The sequence below is a fragment of the Dendropsophus ebraccatus genome, chromosome 8 (assembly GCF_027789765.1).
Source record: "Dendropsophus ebraccatus isolate aDenEbr1 chromosome 8, aDenEbr1.pat, whole genome shotgun sequence".
NCBI lineage: Eukaryota > Metazoa > Chordata > Amphibia > Anura > Hylidae > Dendropsophus > Dendropsophus ebraccatus.
In genome coordinates this window covers 4,116,897-4,143,946 of record NC_091461.1, presented here as the reverse complement: position 1 = coordinate 4,143,946, position 27,050 = coordinate 4,116,897, and the positions used below count along the sequence as shown (strand labels likewise).

Sequence of the window (27,050 nt, the reverse complement as noted above, 5' to 3'; positions counted from 1 at the left end):
CATCTCAGTGATCGCTCAGCTTCTATGCTCTGGTCAGTAAGTATTATGGCGCCATCTCAGTGATCTCTCAGCTTCTATGCTCTGGTCAGTAAGTATTATGGCGCCATCTCAGTGATCGCTCAGCTTCTATGCTCTGGTCAGTAAGTATTATGGCGCCATCTCAGTGATCGCTCAGCTTCTATGCTCTGGTCAGTAAGTATTATGGCGCCATCTCAGTGATCGCTCAGCTTCTATGCTCTGGTCAGTAAGTATTATGGCGCCATCTCAGTGATCGCTCAGCTTCTATGCTCTGGTCAGTAAGTATTATGGCGCCATCTCAGTGATCGCTCAGCTTCTATGCTCTGGTCAGTAAGTATTATGCCGCCATCTCAGTGATCGCTCAGCTTCTATGCTCTGGTCAGTAAGTATTATGGCGCAATCTCAGTGATCGCTCAGCTTCTATGCTCTGGTCAGTAAGTATTATGCCGCCATCTCAGTGATCGCTCAGCTTCTATGCTCTGGTCAGTAAGTATTATGGCGCCATCTCAGTGATCGCTCAGCTTCTATGCTCTGGTCAGTAAGTATTATGCCGCCATCTCAGTGATCGCTCAGCTTCTATGCTCTGGTCAGTAAGTATTATGGCGCCATCTCAGTGATCGCTCAGCTTCTATGCTCTGGTCAGTAAGTATTATGCCGCCATCTCAGTGATCGCTCAGCTTCTATGCTCTGGTCAGTAAGTATTATGGCGCCATCTCAGTGATCGCTCAGCTTCTATGCTCTGGTCAGTAAGTATTATGCCGCCATCTCAGTGATCGCTCAGCTTCTATGCTCTGGTCAGTAAGTATTATGGCGCCATCCGCTGCCAGGCTGCACGTGGCTGCTAACCATGGCGCTGCTCAGACAGGATGCCGCTCGCCTGGTGTCTGTCCTCGCTCTTCAGAGAGGTAAGTCATAGTCATACGGCCGTTTTTGTGAGGAGCTGTATGGTGCCTGTGCAGGCTAATGGGTATAAATTTCATGAGATTTATAATAGTTTATAATTTGTTTATTTTTATTTTTTTGCCTATGCGAGCTCTGTGAGACAGTTCCGCTATGTGATCATGTGGTCTGGGTCCTGCTGTGTAATAATACAGTGACAGCTATGGATCTGCTATATGTGAATGCTGCCTTAGATAAGAGCTGTTAGTTGTGCGGTCACTGAGCTGTTTGTGCACCTGGTGGCTGATTTCTTGCACTAGTTGCTGGTTGTGTATTGATTGCACCTGGTGTCTTTCTTACACTCGCACTGCTTTTTCTTGTTGCATTGAAGCTATGAAACTGCATTGTGTGTACACAAACCTAGATTTGCTAGGTGTGTATTGGTGACACCTGATGAGTGATTCAGTACACCTGAGTGTGATTCCTGGCTCTAGTACTGCGATTGAAGGATGCAGTGAAGCTGTGAGACTGCAGTGTAGCTGTGAGACTGCAGTGTGTGAACACAAGCCCAGAGTTTCTAGATGAATATTGATTCCTTGCTCCAGTTCTGCTGTGGAAAGATGGATTGTGTGAACACAAGCCTAGAGTTGCTATTTTTTATTACACCTGATGTTTCATTCAGTACTACTATTGAATGAGGCAGTAAAGTTATGAAACTTTGTTGTGTGAACACAACCCTAGGATTGCTAGTGGTGTATTGATTGCACCTTACAGGTCATCTATAGCTCTGCTTTTGTATGATGCAGTGAAGTTCTGAGACTGCATTGTATGAACACAACCCTAAAGTTCGGGTTGTGTATTGAGCATCTGGGGTCTTTTCTAGCACGGTTACTGATATTTAATGTTGCATTGAAGCTATGAAACAGCATTGTGTGTACACACGCCTAGAGTTGCTACATGTATAGTACTGCTATTTTTAAGGGTATAAACCCACACACCGTATACGCAGCAAAAACGCAGCAAATACGCAGCAGATGTGATGGTGAAGATTTGATGCTGTGTTCAGTTATTTAGATCTAATTTGTTGCGTATTTGCTGCGTATCGCAGTAGTAAATACGCTGCATATACGGTGTGTGGGTTTGTACCCTAAAAATGTAAAACGAAGATATTGCAGGGTATGATCACAACTTTAGAGTTTCTAGTTGTGTACCGAGTATACCTGGTGGCTGTCTTACATTAGTTCTGCTATTGAAAAAATGATCCATTGAAACAATGAGGCTGCATCGTGTGAACACAGCCTTAGAATTGCTAGGTGTGTATCAGCTGCTCTGAGGTATCTGGTTTTCTTGCACTACACAGCAGTCTGTTGCCTCTTTACCTGGCGCAGCTTTATTATCATTTTATCTCACTTAATGCACAAATCTAATGTCCAAGGTTTCAGGGTGAGGAAACCTATGGGAAAGCTCAGTCACTTATGTGTGTATCCTGCAAGAGTCCACATCCAGATGGCAGTGGGATTTATTTTTGTTTGTAGATTGTATCTTCATTGTAAACCATTACAGAAGATGCTATAGTGCTTACTTCTGAGTATGCGTGTCACTTTACATTTGGCTTCCCGATCCGTGGCCCCTCCACATTTGGCTGCCCGGTCCGTGGCCCCTCCACATTTGGCTGCCCGGTCCGTGGCCCCTCAGCAGTTGGCTGCCTGGTCCGTGGCCCCTCAGCAGTTGGCTGCCTGGTCCGTGGCCCCTCCACGCTTGGAGAGGAGCATTAGACTTTGCCAGAGATGGATGTTCTTTCTAATAATACTCTTATGTACCATGAGAATCCACCTGAATCGATTGGGATCACTCTGAGGAAGGACTCTTCCTTACAGAAAGGTACAATCTCTGCCCCAGTCTGAAAAGGAGAAGCAAATCCTCCCTTGTTCCCCATTCTATAGAAGTTTCCAGCATGGAAGGTACTGGAAGAAATGATGGATCCGTCACTAAAAGGGATCGTCCATCTCAGAGGTCTTGTGGATGAGGACAAAGAAGCTTGTGACTAAAGCTTCTCTGGCAGCAACCGTGGGTTTACCTTATGATGCCATATTCTCGGCAGTTTCCATCCTCAAAGTGGGTGGAGGCAACCACCGATCTATCTAACAAAGGGTGAGACAGGCGAAGAAGACTTTGTTCCTAATAGAAGTGTCTGCCATCCAACATGTGAGAGATGAGAGCGGTAAGTGAGCTCCAGTCCACTTCAGCACATCCATCTATGGGGAAGCTATCGGAGTAAGTAACACATCTACAGTGGTGCATATCCATCTATGGGGAAGCTATCGGAGTAAGTAACACATCTACAGTGGTGCATATATATCTATGGGGAAGCTATCTGAGTAAGTAACACATCTACAGTAGTGCATATCCATCTATGGGGAAGCTATCGGAGTAAGTAACACATCTACAGTGCTGCATATATATCTATGGGGAAGCTATCTGAGTAAGTAACACATCTACAGTGCTGCATATATATCTATGGGGAAGCTATCTGAGTAAGTAACACATCTACAGTGGTGTATATCCATCTATGGGGAAGCTATCAGAGTAAGTAACACATCTACAGTGGTGCATATCCATCTATGGGGAAGCTATCGGAGTAAGTAACACATCTACAGTGGTGCATATCCATCTATGGGGAAGCTATCGGAGTAAGTAACACATCTACAGTGGTGCATATCCATCTATGGGGAAGCTATCGGAGTAAGTAACACATCTACAGTGGTGCATATCCATCTATGGGGAAGCTATCGGAGTAAGTAACACATCTACAGTGGTGCATATCCATCTATGGGGAAGCTATCGGAGTAAGCTCAAGAACCCATCTACAGCGGTGCATATCCATCTATGGGGAAGCGACAGGAGTAAGATCCAGAACACATCTACAGTGGTGCATATCTATCTATGGGGAAGCTATCGGAGTAAGTAACACATCTACAGTGGTGCATATCCATCTATGGGGAAGCTATCGGAGTAAGTAACATCTACAGTGGTGCATATCCATCTATGGGGAAGCTATCGGAGTTAGATCCAGAACCCATCTACAGTGGTGCATATATATCTATGGGGAAGCTATCGGAGTAAGTAACACATCTACAGTGGTGCATATCCATCTATGGGGAAGCTATCGGAGTAAGTAACACATCTACAGTGGTGCATATCCATCCATGGGGAAGCTATCGGAGTAAGTAACACATCTACAGTGGTGCATATCCATCTATGGGGAAGCTATCGGAGTAAGTAACACATCTACAGTGGTGCATATCCATCTATGGGGAAGCTATCGGAGTAAGTAACACATCTACAGTGGTGCATATCCATCTATGGGAAGCTATCGGAGTAAGTAACACATCTACAGTGGTGCATATCCATCTATGGGGAAGCTATCGGAGTAAGTAACACATCTACAGTGGTGCATATCCATCTATGGGGAAGCTAGCGGAGTAAGTAACACATCTACAGTGGTGCATATCCATCTATGGGGAAGCTATCGGAGTAAGTAACACATCTACAGTGCTGCATATCCATCTATGGGGAAGCTATCGGAGTAAGTAACCCATCTACAGTGGTGCATATCCATCTATGGGGAAGCTATCGGAGTAAGTAACACATCTACAGTGGTGCATATCCATCTATGGGGAAGCTATCGGAGTAAGTAACACATCTACAGTGGTGCATATCCATCTATGGGGAAGCTATCTGAGTAAGTAACACATCTACAGTGGTGCATATCCATCTATGGGGAAGCTATCGGAGTAAGATCCAGAACACATCTACAGTGGTGCATATCCATCTATGGGGAAGCTATCGGAGTAAGTAACACATCTACAGTGGTGCATATCGATCTTCAGAGCTGCATGTGATCAGTAACATTACTGTTAAAAGCAGAAGCTGTTTTTGCATGGACCAAGAGATCTATCCAGCAACAAGGGAAGTCACAATACCTTAATGTAAAAGGCTAAAGCCATGATATTACCCTGACAGAGGAATGGTCTCAGGACCAGGAGAAGTTCTAGTGAATCGCCAGATATTACAGCGACCCATTGGTCCCATGGCCATTTCGGGTAAAACCAGGATGCGTGGTTTTAACTCCCTAAAGACTACTGTGGACAACAATAAGTAGAAGTCTTGTAAAAAGACAATACAGGATCAAGTCTCATCAATCCTTATGATTGGCCCAAGAGGTCATTATGGTAATTGTTGTTCTCTCCTGATGAATATGTCCAAAGGGACATTATGGAGACTTCCCCAGATTCCTCACCTACTGCCCCATGAGGACGGATTATGTCTGGCAAATCACCAGAGATTATGGCGACCCTTACGTGGACCTAATGGCCATTTCGGATAACGCCAGAATACGTGGTTTTTACTCCCTAAAACTGCTAGGGACGACAACCCGTAGTAGTCTTGTAAGGACAAGACAGAATCAGGCCTCATTACTCCTAATGGCTCAGGAAGGCATGGTTGTTCTCTCCTGATACAGGTGTCCAAGAGGACATTTTGGAGACTTCCCCAGAATCCTCACTAAGGGCGGGTTCACACTATGGAATTCTCGCGGACAATGTCCGCGGAATTCCGTCAGCTGTCCGCCCGCACGGACACGCGCTTTTCTGACGGCTCCATAGACACCATTCTATGGGCCGGCGTATTCCGCGATCCGCTGAAAGAAGTGATGACACTTCTTTCAGCGTATAGCGGAATACGCCGGCCCATAGGATGGTGTCTATGGGGCCGGCGGAAAGGCGCCCAGATGTGCGGGCGGACAGCTGACGGAATTCCGCGGACATTGTCCGCGAGAATTCCATAGTGTGAACCCGCCCTTACTGTTACAGAAGGACAGATTGTGTCTGGGTCTGGACCACCTATGATTGGCGGCCTAAAGATTGACAGGCCTGATGAGCTGAGGCTTTTTAGAATTGGTGGTAAACATGATTCTGCTATTAGGGCAAAACCCACAAAGAGAACCTCCCTGAGGGTGAAGGACATTGTCTATCCTGGTGTGAAGAATTGGACTTCTCCCATATCACTGTCTAGTAAGGCGATCCTTCGATTTCTCTAGGATGGGTTTGAGAATAGGCTGAAGCTGCGACCGTCACAGTCCATGTCTCTGCTCTTTATGCTCTTCCAGGCAGCTGACTGTCCCATAAATCCCTAATACAGAGATTAATTAAAGCTACGCAGAGGATTAAAGCCACTGTAATGGATCCAACTCCAGGTGGGATCCGGGACTCGTCCTTCATCACCTTGCACGGCTCCGTTTTGAGTTCTTATCTTTAGTTGAATTATAATACCTGACCCTCAAGGTGCTTCCTATTACATCTGCTAAACGCAGGAGGATGTTCAGACATTAGGAGCCACTGAACCAGATCTTGTTATCATTCAGGACTTTGTCTTTTACCCTTAAGGTTCCTTCCTTATCCAACATTACTCCGCAGATTGAGTTACCTGTTTTTGCCTAAATTCCTCCAATGAGGAAGCGTTACAACCGCACTCTCTGGTTGTGGGCGGAGCCTTGAGTCTGCGCTCTCTGGTTGTGGGCGGAGCCTTGAGCCTGTGCTCTCTCTGTGGGCGGAGCCTTGAGCCTGCGCTCTCTGTGGGCGGAGCCTTGAGTTTATTTAGTGAGAACCAGAGAAGTCAGAAGATTTTATCTGTATCTTTTTCAGGAAGGAACAGTGATTGGAAGTCCTCAAAAGCCACTTTATCCAGATGGATACGGCAGACTCTGTGTTACCAAGAGTTGAGAGTCCAAGTACCTGAATCCATTAAAGGGAACCTGTCACCCCCCGTGACGGGGTGACAGGCTCCCGACCCCCGTTAGAGCCCCCTATACTCACCTAATCCCGCCGGGTCCCGCTTCTGGAGGTGGTCGGGTGATGAAGATCTCAGCCGCTGCAGCCCGGCGCGCGCGCTGAGAGATGAGTCCAACACCCATAGAGAATGACAGGAGAGTCCAGCGCCCCGTCATTCTCTATGAGCGTTGGACTCATCTCTCAGCGCGCGCGCTGGGCTGCAGCGGCTGAGATCTTCATCACCCGACCACCTCCAGAAACGGGACCCGGAGGGATTAGGTGAGTATAGGGGGCTCTAACGGGGGGTCGGGAGCCTGTCACCCCGGCACGGGGGGTGACAGGTTCCCTTTAAGGCCCTTACCACAAGGGCAATGTCTACATCCTGGGTGGAGGAGATGTGCATTCTCATTGATCAGATATACAGAACTGCATTGTGGTGGTCTTATACTTTTGGACATTAGAACCTCTGGGCAACCAATCTTGGTAAACCGGTTCTCATGGCTGCTGTATGATTCTCCCACCCTTTATGTGATCTTGCTATATCCCCATTATGTGCTGCTGCTTAGGACGTAAGGGAAAGGGGAATTTTATACTCACCGTAAATTCTCTTTCCTGTAGTCCGAAGCAGCAGCACAAACTAACCCCCCTATAAAAGTTTATGCAGCATATCTTGAATGTTTGGGGTTATGTTTTCCTAGATCGTTAGAAGTACACAAGGAGGCTGGGTCAGCAGAGGGCCTTATAGGCGGGGCAATTAACTCTTTATTGCTTGTTACCATCTGTCCTATCATTGCAGGAAGATAGAATCTTCCCCATTATGTGCTGCTGCTTCGGACTACAGGAAAGAGAATTTACGGTGAGTATAAAATTCCCCTATATACATATCCCAGACCCATATATATACACATATCCCAGACCCTATATATATATATATATATATATATATATATATATCCCAGACCCCCAATATATATTTATGCATATCCCAGACCCCCAATATATATTTATGCATATCCCAGACCCCAAAATATATATTTATGCATATCCCAGACCCCAATATATATATATACATATCCCAGACCCCTGTGTATATACATATCCCCCTGCTGTGTACCTGCTGAAGCCGGCCGCCTGGAAGGCCTCTGTCAGGGGATCCGATCCAAGCTGTTCATAAGTAGCTGACAGCATCAGGCTGTCCCGGAGCTGTTCTGCTTCCTGCGTGGACTCTGCAAGGGTCGGACCCCCAGGACTGCCACCAAAGAGAGACTGGCAGAGAGCGGGGTGGCCGTGCTGATCACACAGCCGCCATAAGTCACTGGGCAGTAATCCGGCAGGAGCCTCTGTGCTGGGCTGGAGGCCTGGAGCGGAGAAAGAAGGCAACGCTAAATCATGGAGGCCGGTGAACGGCCCATCATGTGGGGTTTATTCCTTACAGGAGGCAGAGATACACATGAGAAGGTACTTAATGATCCCCCATCTGTTGCCTGAGGTGACGCTGTGCAGACCAGGCCCCCCGTGAGCTTGGGTTGTGTTCACACTTTATTTTCTGTATGAGCCTTGGGCTTTGTTCACACTGTGTATTCTGTATGAGCCTTGGGCTTTGTTCACACTGTGTATTCTGTATGAGCCTCGGGCTTTGTTCACACTGTGTATTCTGTATGAGCCTCGGGCTTTGTTCACACTGTGTATTCTGTATGAGCCTTGGGCTTTGTTCACACTGTGTATTCTGTATGAGCCTCGGGCTTTGTTCACACTGTGTAATCTGTATGAGCCTTGGGCCGTGTTCACACTGTGTATTCTGTATAAGCTTCGGGTTGGAGATTATTTAATAGAAGTAAATTACAAATCTGAAACCATTTGATATGAAAGATAAAGATTTTTGCCGGAGTACCCCTTTAAGTATAATGCAGCCCCATGTTCAGCCTTCTGGAGGAGAGATAGTATTACTATTTTTCCCATGAAGCACCTGGACTTCTTCATAAGACATGAGTAAACTCTCCCTCCTCCAGATAGCTCCTACAGGGTCGCCACCTCTAGGTGTCACCAGAGAGACGGCTTTCTTCCAGTAGAGTTAATTTGCATACTTTCCCATGAAGCACTGCTTACAAGGCTCCCACACCAGAGGTCTCCTTAATGAGAACCAGATGGCTTCTATGGTGGATGACACCGGATATCACTAACTTTTTTATATCATTTGCCTCTTCGTTCCCGCCCGGACACTTCTATATACAGTATATTCAAAGTATATGCCCCCCGCAGCTGTGGGGTACGCCGGTCTTACCGTCAGTCTGCTCTTCCATAATCTCTTGTTCTTTCTCGCCTCCTTCTTGTAAATAAGATCTGTCCGCGTCCTCGGTGTTCCCCCAGTTAAAGGCGTCGGGGGAGTCGGGCAGATTGCTCTCGGACTCTCTCGGACCACCACTTTGTATGCTGCTCGGCACTTGAGGAAGGGGTTGTAGTGGTTCAGAAAGCGGAGGCAGGGGGGCTTCTGGGGCCCGAGGTACCGTGTACTCATAGGTGATGTGCGGGAGTTTTCCATTGAAGTTATAATACTAAAAAAAGCATAGATGCATTAATATTGTATACAACAACGGTAGAACAACAGATGGAGGACGGAGGATGGAGGACGGAGGACAGAGGATGAAAAATGGGGGACAGAGGATGGAGGATGGAAGATGGAGGACGGGAGATGGAGGACGGAGGATGGTGGATGGAAGATGGAGGACGGGAGATGGAGGACGGAGGATGGTGGATGGAAGATGGAGGACGGGAGATGGAGGACGGGAGATGGAGGACGGAAGATGGAGGATGGAGGATGAAAGAAGGAGGATGGTGGATGGAGGACGGATGATGGAGGATAAAATATGGAGGGTGGAAGATGGAAGTTGGAGGATAGAAGATGGAGGATAGAAGATGGAGGGCAGTGGATGGAAGACAGAGGATGAAAGATGGAAGACGGAGGGCAGAAGACAAAGGAATCTAAGATGGAGGATAGTGGATAAAAGATGGGGGGATGGAAAATGGAGGCCCCGAACACAGAGCCGCCAACACAGATGTGTACCAGACATAAGCAGACATCACACTGATAAAAGACCAGGAGAGCAAAACGTGCACAAATACATATATACTACAATACTATACGACTAATCCATATCACTCATCACCCTCATTGAAATATGCAAAAATTCTCGTAGACACAATCAGGTGTTTCTCAACATCCGGGAGCGAGCCAGACCTTCTACCGGGAAGAAACAACCAAGCCGAAGGGAGTCTCCAGTCAAGGAAACCTCTTTCCAACAAGCCACGGCCAAGAATTACAGGACCCCCCAGCCAGGTATCCACAGACAGCTGTTTCGGGGTTTCAGGATTCTGGCTAGTAGGTGCATTCAAGAATGAGGGTGTATTGGGGGACGTCAGGAGGCCCCTTCCTCACATTCCTGCAAAATGGTCGTGTTTGTCTGACATTGCTGTAATGTGTACGGCCATCTTACCCAACCATATCTGGGACGCTATACAGACATTATACAACAGTGGGCCTCATGTGCAATCTATGAACATATAGGACTGTATATAGATACTGTATATAGATCTATAGGTCCCGGTGGTTATCGGCATGCAGATAGGCTGGGGTCTCACACACACACCATGACACTGAGGGACTGGTTGGTCGGCCCCGGTGTAGTCAGATATTCCAGTCCCTCACTGTGGACGTTTGGGGGTCGTCGATATTTGACCAAGGTGCCGGCAACCCGAAAGTTCTGAGGATTATCCATCATCATGTTCCCATTGATGTAGAAATTCCCTGCAGAGTCTGCAAGAGCTGAAGAAAGAAACAGGATGAGAAAGCAACACGTGTTACACGTTATATGATGGGGACTCACAAACACTTTATCAAGAGCGACATACGAGTACACCAGTCTTATAGCCCCGCCCCTTCCCCAACTGGACATACGAGTACACCAGTCTTATAGCCCCGCCCCTTCCCCAATCGGACATACGAGTACACCAGTCTTATAGCCCTGCCCTGCCCCCAATCGCACATACGAGTACACCAGTCTTATAGCCCCGCCCTGCCCCCAATCGCACATACGAGTATACCAGTCTTATAGCCCCGCCCCTTCCCCAATCGGACATACGAGTACACCAGTCTTATAGCCCCGCCCCTTCCCCAACTGGACATACGAGTACACCAGTCTTATAGCCCAGCCCCTTCCCCAATCGGACATACGAGTACACCAGTCTTATAGCCCCGCCCTGCCCCCAATCGGACATATGAGTACACCAGTCTTATAGCCCCGCCCTGCCCCCAATCGGACATATGAGTACACCAGTCTTATAGCCCCACCCTGCCCCCAATCGGACATATGAGTATACCAGTCTTATAGCCCCGCCCTGCCCCCAATCGGACATACGAGTACACCAGTCTTATAGCCCCTTCCCCTGGTTGGACATACGAGTACACCAGTCTTATAGCCCCGCCCCTTCCCCTGGTTGGACATACGAGTACACCAGTCTTATAGCCCCGCCCCTTCCCCAATCGGACATACGAGTACACCAGTCTTATAGCCCCGCCCTGCCCCCAATCGGACATACGAGTACACCAGTCTTATAGCCCCGCCCTGCCCCCAATCGGACATACGAGTACACCAGTCTTATAGCCCCGCCCTGCCCCCAATCGGACATACGAGTACACCAGTCTTATAGCCCCGCCCCTTCCCCAATCGGACATACGAGTACACCAGTCTTATAGCCCCGCCCTGCCCCCAATCGGACATACGAGTACACCAGTCTTATAGCCCCGCCCCTTCCCCAATCGGACATACGAGTACACCAGTCTTATAGCCCCGCCCTTCCTCCAAACGGACATACGAGTACACCAGTCTTATAGCCCCGCCCCTTCCCCAATTGGACATACGAGTACACCAGTCTTATAGCCCCGCCCCTTCCCCTGGTTGGACATACGAGTACACCAGTCTTATAGCCCCGCCCCTTCCCCTGGTTGGACATATGAGTACACCAGTCTTATAGCCCCGCCCCTTCCCCTGGTTGGACATACGAGTACACCAGTCTTATAGCCCCGCCCCTTCCCCTGGTTGGACATACGAGTACACCAGTCTTATAGCCCCGCCCCTTCCCCAATTGGACATACGAGTACACCAGTCTTATAGCCCCGCCCCTTCCCCTGGTTGGACATACGAGTACACCAGTCTTATAGCCCCGCCCCTTCCCCTGGTTGGACATATGAGTACACCAGTCTTATAGCCCCGCCCCTTCCCCTGGTTGGACATACGAGTACACCAGTCCGCAGCGTCTTCAGGAAGAATTGCTGTGGACGCACCGAAACATGTTGAAGAGCTATAGGCCGATTTTTAATTAGCACCAGCACCTGCTCCACCATATTCAGTGACATAGACCTGGTTTGGTCCTGCTGCATATGGTTTATTTTTGTACCAGTTGATACAGTTTTTATTCGTATATAAGATTAAAAGTTATATTTTAGTTGGGTCCCATTAAAGTGGGTGCTACACACATCCCCACACATCCCACCCGCAGAGGACCCCCGCTACACACATCCCCACATAACCCACCCGCAGAGGACCCCCGCTACACACATCCCCACACATCCCACCCGCAGAGGACCCCCGCTACACACATCCCCACACATCCCACCCGCAGGGGACCCCCGCTACACACATCCCCACACATCCCACCCGCAGAGGACCCCAGCTACACACATCCCCACACATCCCACCCGCAGAGGACCCCCGCTACACACATCCACACACATCCCACCCGCAGAGGACCCCCGCTACACACATCCCCTCATATCCCACCCGCAGAGGACCCCGGCTACACACATCCCCACACATCCCACCCGCAGGGGACCCCCGCTACACACATCCACACATATCCCACCCGCAGAGGACCCCCGCTACACACATCCCCACACATCCCACCCGCAGAGGACCCCCGCTACACACATCCCCACACATCCCACCCGCAGAGGACCCCCGCTACACACATCCCCACATATCCCACCCGCAGAGAACCCCCGCTACACACATCCCCACATATCCCACCCGCAGGGGACCCCCGCTACACACATCCACACATATCCCACCCGCAGAGGACCCCCGCTACACACATCCCCACACATCCCACCCGCAGAGGACCCCCGCTACACACATCCCCACACATCCCACCCGCAGAGGACCCCCGCTACACACATCCCCACATATCCCACCCGCAGAGGACCCCCGCTACACACATCCCCACATATCCCACCCGCAGAGGACCCCCGCTACACACATCCCCACACATCCCACCCGCAGAGGACCCCCGCTACACAAATCCCCACATATCCCACCCGCAGAGGACCCCCGCTACACACATCCCCACATATCCCACATGCAGAGGACCCCCGCTACACACATCCCCACACATCCCACCCGCAGAGGACCCCCGCTACACACATCCCCACACATCCCACCCGCAGAGGACCCCCGCTACACACATCCCCACACATCCCACCCGCAGAGGACCCCGCTACACACATCCCCACACAATCCCACCCGCAGAGGACCCCCGCTACACACATCCCCCCACATCCCACCCGCAGAGGACCCCCGCTACACACATCCCCACACATCCCACCCGCAGGGGACCCCCGCTACACACATCCACACATATCCCACCCGCAGAGGGACCCCCGCTACACACATCCCCACACATCCCACCCGCAGAGGACCCCCCGCTACACACATCCCCACACATCCCACCCGCAGAGGACCCCCGCTACACACATCCCACACAATCCCACCCGCAGAGGACCCCCGCTACACACATCCCCACACATCCCACCCGCAGAGGACCCCGCGACACACATCCCCACACATCCCACATGCAGAGGACCCCCGCTACACACATCCCCACACATCCCACCCGCAGAGGACCCCCGCTACACACATCCCCACACATCCCACCCGCAGAGGACCCCCGCTACACACATCCCCACACATCCCACCCGCAGAGGACCCCCGCTACACACATCCCCACACATCCCACCCGCAGAGGACCCCCGCTACACACATCCACACACATCCCACCCGCAGAGGACCCCCGCTACACACATCCCCACATATCCCACCTGCAGAGGACCCCCGCTACACACATCCCCACATATCCCACCCGCAGAGGACCCCCGCTACACACATCCCCACACATCCCACCCGCAGAGGACCCCCGCTACACACATCCCCACACATCCCACCCGCAGAGGACCCCCGCTACACACATCCCCTCATATCCCACCCGCAGAGGACCCCCGCTACACACATCCCCACATATCCCACATGCAGAGGACCCCCGCTACACACATCCCCTCATATCCCACCCGCAGAGGACCCCCGCTACACACATCCCCACACATCCCACCCGCAGAGGACCCCCGCTACACACATCCCCACACATCCCACCCGCAGAGGACCCCCGCTACACACATCCCCACACATCCCACCCGCAGAGGAACCCCGCTACACACATCCCCACACATCCCCCCCGCAGGGGACCCCCGCTACACACATCCCCACACATCCAACCCGCAGAGGACCCCCGCTACACACATCCCCACACATCCCACCCGCAGAGGACCCCCGCTACACACATCCCCACACATCCCACCCGCAGAGGACCCCCGCTACACACATCCCACCCGCAGAGGACCCCCGCTACACACATCCCCACATATCCCACATGCAGAGGACCCCCGCTACACACATCCCCTCATATCCCACCCGCAGAGGACCCCCGCTACACACATCCCCACATATCCCACCCGCAGAGGACCCCCGCTACACACATCCCACCCGCAGAGGACCCCCGCTACACACATCCCACCCGCAGGGGACCCCCGCTACACACATCCCACCCGCAGGGGACCCCAGCTACACACATCCCACCCGCAGGGGACCCCCGCTACACACATCCCACCCGCAGGGGACCCCCGCTTCACCTTCTCACCTAGAATATTTTCAGTATTTCTTTTTTCTGTGATCAGAACATCAAAAGCTCCGGCAGGAATAGTTGTGATCAGTGCATAACCTGCAATACAGAGGAAAGCGTGAGACACGGGCAGTATGGTGGGCTGGCCGCCCTCACACTGGACCCCACGTGGTGCCATATTGTATGGTAATGGATTCCCAGATAATGGATGGGCCGAGGTAGGGACGGGTCACCGGCTGTAAACACACACCACATTCAGGGAGTATGGGCAACAGCGCCTCCCAATGCCTCCTGGGAGAAGTACAGCAGGAAGCTTAGAAACATCTAGAGAGTGGGTGGAGCTATGTAAATGAGCTCCACATAAAAGCCCAGGAGTGACAGGAGTGGGAGTGTAGCTGTGGTAGAGAGGACATCCTCAGAGGGAGCGTGGTCTGTGAGGAGATAACCACGGGACACCAGGACTGTGACAGACGGGAGTTCATCGAGATGAGAGAAGACTGATGGACCTCCTTCTCTACAAGAAACTATTCTGCGATGGGCAAGTATCGAGATACCCTCATTCAGGCTTAAGGCCTGGCCCAAATAACTCTAAGGACTCTCATCCCACCACATAGTGGTTCACTCCAGTTCCAAAAGGGCAACTCCATAATTGACCAAAACCTCCATTCCATTGTAAGTGACCCATCTCTGTCCAGCCGCCATTTTGAAGGTACTCTGCAGTAAGTTAGTATAGAATGTTCAAGTTAAGTCACTGTTGCACCATAAAACCTCGACTCCCTGTTGTCAGATTCATAAGGCCCCTCACAAACATCGAGGGCGTCCCTGGCATCACTCAGACAACAGTGACCGGGAGTATCAGGGGGGCTACAAGATCCATCAATATCCCCAGCACCTTGGTGCGGCCCCTGTTACACCTCTGTGGCCGATCTCCTCCGGGGACAGATAAGTGTCGGACTCAGCCTGGGACGTGGATTTCTTCTTATTCACCTAGTCTCTCTGTGGACGGAATTAGTCTTGCCTAACATTAGTGTCCACTTGGTAAAGCGTAGCTCCAGGTAACGTTTGGGGATGTGCTGTCCTCTACACAACATGAAGAAACTCCATAGAAAATAAAAGGAGTGGGGGTCATGCATGTGACGCAATAGACCAGACCCCGTGAACCTATGAGCCATGTTGTGGACAGGGGGATATGCTGTCATCTCGGGATATCTCCTTCATTTATTACATCCCTGTCAATCACTTACAAGACTTACCCAAGATGGGTTTCCTGAAGCTTCCTGATACCCTATAGCAGGCACTGCCATCCCCACCGCACACGCCACATCTGTCCAGTGATCGGGACGAGTACAGCTTCCCATCACATCCTACTGGCTGTGAATAGAGAGACATATATATATATATATTTATATATGAAGTGAGAGCACACCGTCCTGACTGACTGCTGGGAACATCCCGTACATCATAGACATTTCCAACACAATAACTACAAAGATTAAGAATTTACTGTGCACTCAGCAGTCCCCAATATTCAGGAGAACGCACTCCATTGCCCAACATTTGTATATATATCTACCCTGTTTCCCCAAAAATACAACCTAGTAGAGGGTTAGCTGAATTGCTAAATATAAGGTAAAGTAAAGTAAGGAAAGTAAGACCTAGCAAGCTTTTTGCCTCCCTGGTGGCCGGAAGCCGCCGTACCGTATGCTGTCCCTGCTGTGCTGTACAAGTGTACTGTGGTGAGCTCCCCCTGGCGGCTGGAAGCCACTATACTGTATGCTCTGTCCCTGCTGTGCTGTACGAGTATGCTGTGGTGAGCCCCCCCTGGTGGCTGGAAGCCGCCATACTGTACGCTGTCCCTGCTGTGCTGTACGAGTAAGCTGTGATGAGCCCCCCCTGGTGGCCGGAAGCCACCCTACCGTACTCTCTGTCCCTGCTGCGCTGAACGAGTGTGCTGTAGTGAGCTCCCTCTGGTGGCCGGAAGCCGTCATACCGTACATTCTGTCCCTAAAGTAGTGTAATGAGCTCCCCCTTGTGGCCGGAAGCTGCTATACCGTACACTCTGTCCCTGCTGTGCTGTATGAGTGTGCTGTGGTGAGCTCCCCTGGTGGCCAGAAGCCGCCATATAATACGCTCTGTCGCTGTGCTGTATGAGTGTGCTGTGGTGAGCTCCCCCTGGTGGCCAGAAGCCGCCATATAATACACTCTGTCGCTGTGCTGTATGAGTGTACTGTGGTGAGCTACCCCTGGTGGCCGGAAGCCGCCATATAATACACTCTGTCCCCCCTGTGCTGTACGAGAGTGCTGTGGTGAGGTCCCCCTTGTGACCAGAAGCCGCTATACCATACACTGTCCCTGCTGTGCTGTACAAGTAAGCTGTGGTGAGCTCCCCCTTGTGGCCGGAAGCTGCCATACAGTACGCTGTCCCTGCTGTGCGAGTGTGCTGTGGTAAGCTCCCCCTGGTGGCAGGAAGCCGTCATACTATAAACTGTCCCTGCTGTGCATGTGACATGAGAATTCTTCTTCATGGAAAAATTAAACATCCCCTGAAAATGAGACCTAGCGCTGAGATCTCTGAGAGCAAAAATTGATATAAGACACTGTGTTATTTTCAGGGATAGACGGTATATATTTATGCATGTTAATAGACAGACAGCTGTCACACGGCCACCAGTGGGGGCTGGATCGGGTGCACAGAGCAATGTCAAGCAATCCATCATTCTGATTGGCTCCTGCCCTCAGATGGTGTAAATAAACCTATATAGTAAATGACAGAGTAGCACAACACCACAGGGTATACAGTCCTGACCACAGACCCAAAGAAACCTGAAGAAACCTAGTGACAGATTCCCTTTAAGGGGGCCAACATTTCAGACGCTCATTGCAGGGCTAAAATAGGCGAGTGCACAGGGGGCAAATATATTAATACTGCCTTAAATTTAGCCAGCTTAATGCTATAATACATGCACCAAGTGTATCCCGGGGGGGGGGCATGTTATATTTGGAGGATTTTTATGCCACCTCTTTGCTTACATAACATTTGTGCATTATATTGAGGTTGTCAAGGCAAAACTAACCTGTCCCCTATTCACAGGATAGGGGACAAATAAGAGATTGCAGGGGGTCTGATCTCCGCCCCCCCCCCCTCCCCACACACACACAGTCTCCGTATCAGCCCCTGGTTCCTTCGTTATGGGTACGGCACGTGACCTGCGGCTCTATTCATTACTATGGAGCTGCCGGAAAGAGCCAAGTACAGCACATTGGAATGAATACAGCAGCGGATCACAAGCCCCACCCACGTCTGTATTCATAACAAAGGAGCCAGCAGTCAATATGGAGATCGTAGGGGGTACGAAGGTCCTGTGGATAGGGGACAAACTCTTTAAGCCACAACCCATTCCCACTACGCCATATTCCATTTCTCAACAAACCATGCCCCCATGTCTAGTAAGGCACAAAAAATGTCTATAATATCTTGGCTTGGTTCTGTCATCACATCTATTCTCTAGGCTTGGTTCTGTTACCACATCTATTCTCTAGGCTTGTTCTGTCATCACATCTACTCTCTAGGCTTGGTTCTGTTACCACATCTATTCTCTAGGCTTGTTCTGTTACCACATCTATTCTCTAGGCTTATTCTGTTACCAAATCTATTCTCTAGGCTTGTTCTGTCATCACATCTATTCTCTATGCTTGGTTCTGTTATCACATCTGTTCTCTAAGCTTGGTTCTGTTATCACATCTATTCTTTAGACTTGCTTGTGTTACCATATCTATTCTCTAGGCTTAGTTCTATTATCACAGCTATCCTCTAGGCTTTATTCTGTTACCACATCTATTCTCTAGGCTTGGTTCTGTAATCACATCTATTCTCTGAGCTTGGTTCTGTTATCACATCTGTTCTCTAGCCCCTTAACGACGCATGCCATATATTTACGCCCTGTGGTCTCCTCGGGTGCGACATGTAGCCCGGGACCGCGGCTATTAGCGGGCGCGGTTCGATCGCCATGCCCGCTAATCAGCATTTTAAATGCAGCTGTCAGAAGTTGACATCTGCATTTGAAATGCGGGCTGTCCACGTCCCTGGTGTCTAGTGGGGTGGATCACCCCCCGGGACGTTGTCCCGGAGGAGTGATCCACACATCCGTTACCTGCCGGGGTCTGCAGCGTAATGGCGCTGATTCTGGCCCGGCACTCGATTGCTTTCGGCTGCAGCAGCCGAAAGCAATCCAGTGCCTATCTCATTAATCTATGCAGTATAACTATACAGCATAGATCTTAATGAGAGATCAGTGTGCATATACTAGAAGTCCCCCAGGGGAAATAACCCTAACCCCAGAAGGGGAATAACCTTAACCCCAGAAGGGGAATAACCTTAACCCCAGAAGGGGAATAACCCTAACCCCACAAGGGGAATAACCCTAACCCCAGAAGGGGAATAACCCAAACCCCAGGGTGGCTTCTAGTATATGTGTTAAAGTGTTATTATTAATAAAAGCCCCCTCCCCTAATAAAAATGTGAATCACCCCCCCTCTTCCCATGTTATAAAAAATAAATAATCATGTTTGGTATCGCCGCGTGCGTAATCGCCCGAACTATTAATTAATCACATTCCTGATCTCGTATGGTAAACGTTGTAAGCGCAAAAAATTCCAAAGTGCCAAATTGTGCATTTTTGGTCGCATCAAATCCAGAAAAATTGTAATAAAAAGCGATCAAAAAGTCGCATATATGCAATCAAGGTATCGATAGAAAGAACACATCATGGCGCAAAAAAATGACACCTCATACAGCCCCATAGACCACAGGATAAAAGCGCTATAAGCCTGGGAATTTTAAGCGATTTTAAGGAACATATATTTGTTAACAATGGTTTGAACTTTTTACAGGCCATCAGATAAAAGAAAAGTCATACATGTTACATATCATTGTAATCGTAACGACTTGAGAAACATATATAACAAGTCAGTTTTACCCCAGGGCAAACGGCGTAAAAGTGATTACCCCCCAAATAAAAGAAATGCGTTTTTTTTTTTTGCAATTTCACCACACTTTGAATTTTTTTTCTGGTTTTGCAGTGTACTTTATTAAAAAATTCAACCCGTCATTGCAAAGTACAATTAGTGACGCAAAAAATAAGGGCTCATGTGGGTTTCTAGGTGAAAAAATGCAAGGGCTATGGCCTTTTAAGCACAAGGAGGAAAAAAACAAAAGTGCAAAAATGCAAATTGGCCGGATCCTTAAGGGGCTAGGCTTTGTTCCATTATTATGTCCGTTCTCTAGCCTTGGTTCTGTTACCACATCTATTCTTTAAGCTTTGTTCCATTATTATGTCTGTTCTCTAGCCTTGGTTCTGTTACCACATCTATTCTTTAAGCTTTGTTCCATTATTATGTCTGTTCTCTAGCCTTGGTTCTGTTACCACATCTATTCTTTAAGCTTTGTTCCATTATTATGTCTGTTCTCTAGCCTTGGTTCTGTTACCACATCTATTCTTTAAGCTTTGTTCCATTATTATGTCCGTTCTCTAGCCTTGGTTCTGTTACCACATCTATTCTTTAAGCTTTGTTCCATTATTATGTCTGTTCTCTAGCCTTGGTTCTGTTTCCACATCTATTTGTTCATTTATTTTCTCCCCTTGCACTGTAGACATTTACTCATTGGGCAGATTTACTAACGCTCATGTGTCAGGTAACTGTGCCAAGAAGTCTTATATGACGTCTGCCACATTTACTATGTGTTTTTGACGCTTGAATTTCGAGTTTTCTGATGGGTATGACAAGGTTTGTGGCCTTGGTAAAAAGAGGGTTGGCTTTAGGTGCATCAAAAATTCTTAAGGGTGCGTTCACACCTACAGGATCTGCAGCTGATTTTCTGCAGCAGATTTCAGTTAAATAACTGAACACAGCATCAAATCTGATGCTGTGTTCAGTTATTTAACTGAAATCTGCTGCAGAAAATCAGCTGCAGATCCTGTAAGTGTGAACGCACCCTAATGAATAATCAGCCGGCCACACGTGTAGATGATGACAATAAGTATATATGCAGTGAGGAGACCCTGTATATAGGATTGGACAGTGACTGTAAAGCTCTTGTTCACATTTTATGGTATGGATATATAAGAGTAATCATTCATAAGACATGCTGGGGATGTATACAGCCCTGGAGGTACCTCACATTTGCCGTTGATACAAACGCCCTGATAGGTCTTGTATCTACAGCTGGTGCCATCATGGGCTGGGACTAGGAGTTGCCGCTCCCTGGTGGTGCTGGTGCACTGAAGATCGCACGGCTTGCTGGAGATGCTGGTATAGTCGTCTAACAAAGGGAAATAGGCAAATTAAGACGTCACTGATCTCAATGGTCCCCGTAACCAAAGATCTCTGGCAATGGCTGCACCCGTCCCCCTTTACCTGGATATAGCGGCACCCAGCGGTGATACAGTTTGCCAAAGGCTTTAGCATTGAACGCCGAGCACTGATACTGCTTGAAGCTTGCGGATCCAGCAGGACAAAACTGGAAAAGACAAAGAAACAGATAGTTCTCTGCAACCATTCCTGATATAGTCCTGATATAGTCCTGTTATAGTCCTGTTATAGTCCTGATATATTCCTGATATATTCCTGTTATATTCCTGATATAGTCCTGATATATTCCTGTTATATTCCTGTTATATTCCTGATATAGTCCTGATATAGTCCTGATATAGTCCTGTTATAGTCCTGTTATATTCCTGATATAGTCCTGTTATATTCCTGATATAGTCCTGTTATAGTCCTGATATAGTCCTGTTATAGTCCTGTTATAGTCCTGTTATAGTCTTGATATAGTCCTGTTATAGTCCTGTTATAGTCTTGATATAGTCCTGATATAGTCCTGTTATAGTCCTGTTATAGTCCTGATATAGTCCTGTTATAGTCCTGTTATATTCCTGTTATATTCCTGATATAGTCCTGATATAGTCCTGATATAGTCCTGTTATAGTCCTGTTATATTCCTGATATAGTCCTGTTATATTCCTGATATAGTCCTGTTATAGTCCTGATATAGTCCTGTTATAGTCCTGTTATAGTCCTGTTATAGTCTTGATATAGTCCTGTTATAGTCCTGTTATAGTCTTGATATAGTCCTGATATAGTCCTGTTATAGTCCTGTTATAGTCCTGATATAGTCCTGTTATAGTCCTGTTATATTCCTGATATAGTCCTGATATAGTCCTGTTATAGTCCTGTTATAGTCCTGATATAGTCCTGATATAGTCCTGTTATAGTCCTGTTATAGTCCTGTTATAGTCCTGTTATAGTCTTGATATAGTCTTGATATAGTCCTGATATAGTCGATAAGAGATATTACATCAGAGCCTACTGCACAGCCATCCGAAAAACAGCCGAAATGTGCTGTAGTTAGGGGTGCTGTGGATGGGGGGTGCTGTAGTTGGGGGGCCCTATAGATGGGGGTGCTGTAGTTGGGGGCCCTGTAGATGGGGGTGCTGTAGTTGGGGGGCCCTGTAGATGGGAGTGCTGTAGTTGGGGGGTGCTGTAGATGGGGGAGCTGTAGTATGGGGGGAGCTATAGATGGGGGAGCTGTAGTATGGGGGAGCTGAAGACAGGGGGCAGTAGATGGAGGCGCTGTAGATGACGGTGCCGTAGATGCGTGCGCTGTAGATGGGGGTGCCGTAGATGCGTGCACTGTAGATAGGGGCGCATCTACCACCTCTCAGACCTCGCAGGAAGCTATGCTGCCCCTCAGGGCTCTGCAGGCTCCTACATGAGACATGCATTGTCAGTGCAGTGATATGAGGCCGAATTATACAGAGTAATGACACAGGCTGTATGTGGTGTAATGACACAGGCTGTATGTGGAGTACTGACACAAGCTGTATGTGGAGTACTGACACAGGCTGTATGTGGTGTAATGACGCAGGCTGTATGTGGTATAATGACACAGGCTGTATGTGGAGTACTGACACAGGCTGTATGTGGTGTAATGACGCAGGCTGTATGTGGTATAATGACGCAGGCTGTATGTGGTGTAATGACACAGGCTGTATGTGGAGTACTGACACAGGCTGTATGTGGAGTACTGACTCAGGCTGTATGTGGAGTACTGACTCAGGCTGTATGTGGTGTAATGACGCAGGCTGTATGTGGTGTAATGACGCAGGCTGTATGTGGTGTAATGACGCAGGCTGTATGTGGTGTAATGACACAGGCTGTATGTGGAGTACTGACACAGGCTGTATGTGGTGTAATGACGCAGGCTGTATGTGGTATAATGACGCAGGCTGTATGTGGTATAATGACACAGGCTGTATGTGGAGTACTGACACAGGCTGTATGTGGTGTAATGACGCAGGCTGTATGTGGTATAATGACGCAGGCTGTATGTGGTATAATGACACAGGCTGTATGTGGAGTACTGACACAGGCTGTATGTGGTGTACTGACTCAGGCTGTATGTGGAGTACTGACACAGGCTGTATGTGGAGTACTGACTCAGGCTGTATGTGGAGTACTGACTCAGGCTGTATGTGGAGTACTGACTCAGGCTGTATGTGGTGTAATGACGCAGGCTGTATGTGGAGTACTGACACAGGCTGTATGTGGTGTAATGACGCAGGCTGTATGTGGAGTACTGACACAGGCTGTATGTGGTGTAATGACACAGGCTGTATGTGGAGTACTGACACAAGCTGTATGTGGAGTACTGACACAGACTGTATGTGGTGTAATGACAGGGCAACATGTGGAGGATTACAGGCTACCACACAGAACAACCCCAGCTGCTCCGCACCGTCACAGTCATCAAATACAGACCATTCATTGATAGAAACCGGATATTATAAAACTCCTCCCCAAGACCCCTCTGTCTGCTCCTCCTCCAGACCCCTCTGTCTGCTCCTCCTCCAGACCCCTCTGTCTGCTCCTCCTCCAGACCCCTCTGTCTGCTCCTCCTCCAGACCCCTCTGTCTGCTCCTCCTCCAAACCCCTCTGCCTCCTCCTCCTCCAAACCCCTCTGCCTCCTCCTCCTCCAAACCCCTCTGCCTCCTCCTCCAGACCCCCTTTATCCCTCCAGACTCCTCTGCCCCCTCCTCCAGACTCCTTTGCCCCCTCTGCCAGACCCCCTTTATCCCTCCAGACTCCTTTGCCCTCTCCTCCAGACCCCTATGCCTTCTCCTTCAGACTCCTCTGCCCCTCCTCCTCCAGACCCCCTTTATCCCTCCAGACTCCCTTATCCCTCCAGACTCCCTTATCCCTCCAGACCCCCTTTATCCCTCCAGACTCCCTTATCCCTCCAGACCCCCTTTATCCCTCCAGACTCCCTTATCCCTCCAGACCCCCTTTATCCCTCCAGACTCCCTTATCCCTCCAGACTCCCTTATCCCTCCAGACTCCCTTATCCCTCCAGACTCCCTTATCCCTCCAGACTCCCTTATCCCTCCAGACTCCCTTATCCCTCCAGACTCCCTTATCCCTCCAGACTCCCTTATCCCTCCAGACTCCCTTATCCCTCCAGACCCCCTTTATCCCTCCAGACCCCCTTTATCCCTCCAGACCCCTTTTATCCCTCGACTCCCTTATCCCTCCAGACTCTCTTATCTCTCCAGACTCCCTTATCCCTCCAGACTCTCTTTATCCCTCCAGACCCCCTTTTATCCCTCCAGACCCCCTTTATCCCTCCAGACTCCCTTATCCCTCCAGACTCCCTTATCCCTCCAGACTCCCTTATCCCTCCAGACTCTCTTATCTCTCCAGACTCCTCTGCCCCCTCCTCCAGACTCCCTTATCCCTCCACACTCCTCTGCCCCCTCCTCCAGACTCTCTTATCCCTCCAGACTCCTCTGCCCCCTCCTCCAGACTCTCTTATCCCTCCAGACTCTCTTATCTCTCCAGACTCCTCTGCCCCCTCCTCCAGACTCTCTTATCCCTCCAGACTCCTCTGCCCCCTCCTCCAGACTCTCTTATCCCTCCAGACTCCTCTGCCCCCTCCTCCAGACCCCCTTTATCCCTCCAGACTCCTCTGTCACCTCCCGCAGGGGGGTTGTTGCTGTCACTTACCTGATTCTGGCAGAGCTGATAGTGGCGGGCCTGACCTCTGCATTCAGTGTTATCCGGTCCGGCAATAGTTTGGAGTCTGTGGGAGAGAAGACAAGTCTCAGATCACAGAGAAGACGCCTCCATTTACACAGCGGCTATGAATGTCTGAACCCATCCCAGGGGCCCCGATGGCCGTCGCTCATCTGGCTCTTATACTCGTTCTGCACCACAGGACCTGCACAAGATTAACCAGAAGGTTCTGTTCCCAAAAACAGCGCCACCCTGTCTATAGGTCTGGGATTGCAGACTGTGCTCACTTAAAGGGGGATTCTGAGTTAAAATGAAGTATACCCAATCCAGAAGATACGGGAATAATTGTCAGATCTCAGGGGGTCTGATCACTGACCTCCACAATGGGCTCCAGGCCGCCGCTCTATTCATTGTCTATGGGAGCTGAACGTACTGGATCATAACAAAGACGTGTCATTTTACCTGGAAATACTCCTTTAAGGCCAAGTTTATCTCTTAGACTGAGCCAATAAGGTGAAGTGAACAAGGCTTCAATCATACCTGGGCCACCGACACTCTACGGATGAGATGGTGACCATGCGGAGACGTCTTACTGCTCTATGTAATATATATATATATGTATACATCTGGGGAAGAGCTTAGGAACCTCTGACACCCGTCTGGTGTCGGTGTCCGCTGGGGCTGGTGGACACTGGTACAGACGGACATGGCGAGATACACCGGGGTATGGCGTCACCCACCTCTGGCGTAAGCAGTGCCGTTCTCGAGACATCACTCCCCCTCCGCAGGTCCGAGAGCAGGTGGACCACGAGCTCCATTCTCCCCACCATTCAGTCACATCTTCATCCCACACCTCACTGCTGTCCTGACAAGACCAGAGAGCGTCAGCAAAGAAAACGGCGCAGGTGACGTCACCGACAACAAATACTAACATAAAAAACAATATAAACCCCATAACCCCATCTAAGACATAACTATTCTTATTATTCCTACAGCCTAAGGTTCTGCACTTGGGCCACAGTAATAATAAGTACAGTGGCATCTTGGTTTAGGAGTATCTTGGCTATATACACTGCTGCTATAATGAACCTGCACTCACACTCAGCTATACACACTGCTGCTATAATGTGCATGCACTTACACTCAGCCATTCACACTGCAGTATAGAGAAATTTCTTTCACTGTCCTCCTGCACAGCTCTATGATTCTCATTTCCTGATTGCTCCATGCCGGACACACCCCTTCCCCATTAATGTCATGTGACCACACAGACCTTTGACAGCAGCCCTGCTTCTCTATTCTAGCCTGTTGTACTACACTCCTGCATTATGGGGATCTGCAGTTCCATCCTGTATCTACAAGCTGCTGCTGCTGTGTTATCAGGGTTATACAGTTACTATACATTATACACCACAAGCTGATGGCTATACTGTACAGTAACTTATATATCACATATCCAGCTGCCGCTGTGTTATCAGGGTTATACAGTTACTATACATTATACACCACATGCTGATTGCTATACTGTACAGTAACTTATATATCACATATCCAGCTGCTGTGCTATCAGGGTTATACAGTTACTATACATTATATACCACATGCTGATTGCTAGACTGTACAGTAACTTATATATCACATATCCAGCTGCTGTGCTATCAGGGTTATACAGTTACTATACATTATACACCACATGCTGCTATACTGTACAGTAACTTATATATCACATATCCAGCTGCTGCTGTGCTATCAGAGTTATACAGTTACTATACATTATATACCACATGCTGCTATACTGTACAGTAATTTATATATCACATATCCAGCTGCTGTGTTATCAGGTTTATACAGTTACTATACATTATACACCACATGCTGATTGCTATACTGTACAGTAACTTATATATCACATATCAAGCTGCTGTGTTATCAGGGTTATACAGTTACTATACATTATATACCACATGCTGCTATACTGTACAGTAACTTATATATCACATATCCAGCTGCTGTGTTATCAGGGTTATACAGTTACTATACATTATACACTACATGCTGTTATACTGTACAGTAACTTATATATCACATATCCAGCTGCAGTGTTATCAGGGTTATACAGTTACTATACATTATATACCACATGCTGCTATACTGTACAGTAACTTATATATCACATATCCAGCTGCTGTGTTATCAGGGTTATACAGTTACTATACATTATACACTACATGCTGTTATACTGTACAGTAACTTATA

At 48.9% G+C, this 27,050-nt stretch overlaps 1 protein-coding gene across 3 annotated transcripts in view; it reads right to left on the bottom strand.

Annotated features, from left to right (window-relative positions):
• Positions 1-27,050, bottom strand: part of LOC138798989 (ADAMTS-like protein 2) — a 60,337-nt gene that overhangs the window by 28,641 nt on the left and 4,646 nt on the right. For 2 of the 3 annotated variants that reach the window (XM_069979646.1, XM_069979648.1), the window contains exons 2-10: positions 25,535-25,659; positions 24,786-24,861; positions 21,141-21,243; positions 20,900-21,045; positions 15,980-16,097; positions 14,745-14,825; positions 10,370-10,545; positions 9,007-9,277; positions 7,840-8,083 (exon numbers count right to left, since the gene is read on the bottom strand). In XM_069979646.1, coding sequence (XP_069835747.1) covers positions 7,840-8,083; positions 9,007-9,277; positions 10,370-10,545; positions 14,745-14,825; positions 15,980-16,097; positions 20,900-21,045; positions 21,141-21,243; positions 24,786-24,861; positions 25,535-25,659 — 1,340 coding nt within the window. The remainder of the gene's footprint in view (positions 1-7,839; positions 8,084-9,006; positions 9,278-10,369; positions 10,546-14,744; positions 14,826-15,979; positions 16,098-20,899; positions 21,046-21,140; positions 21,244-24,785; positions 24,862-25,534; positions 25,660-27,050) is intronic. The other variant, XM_069979647.1, reaches the window with a different exon arrangement.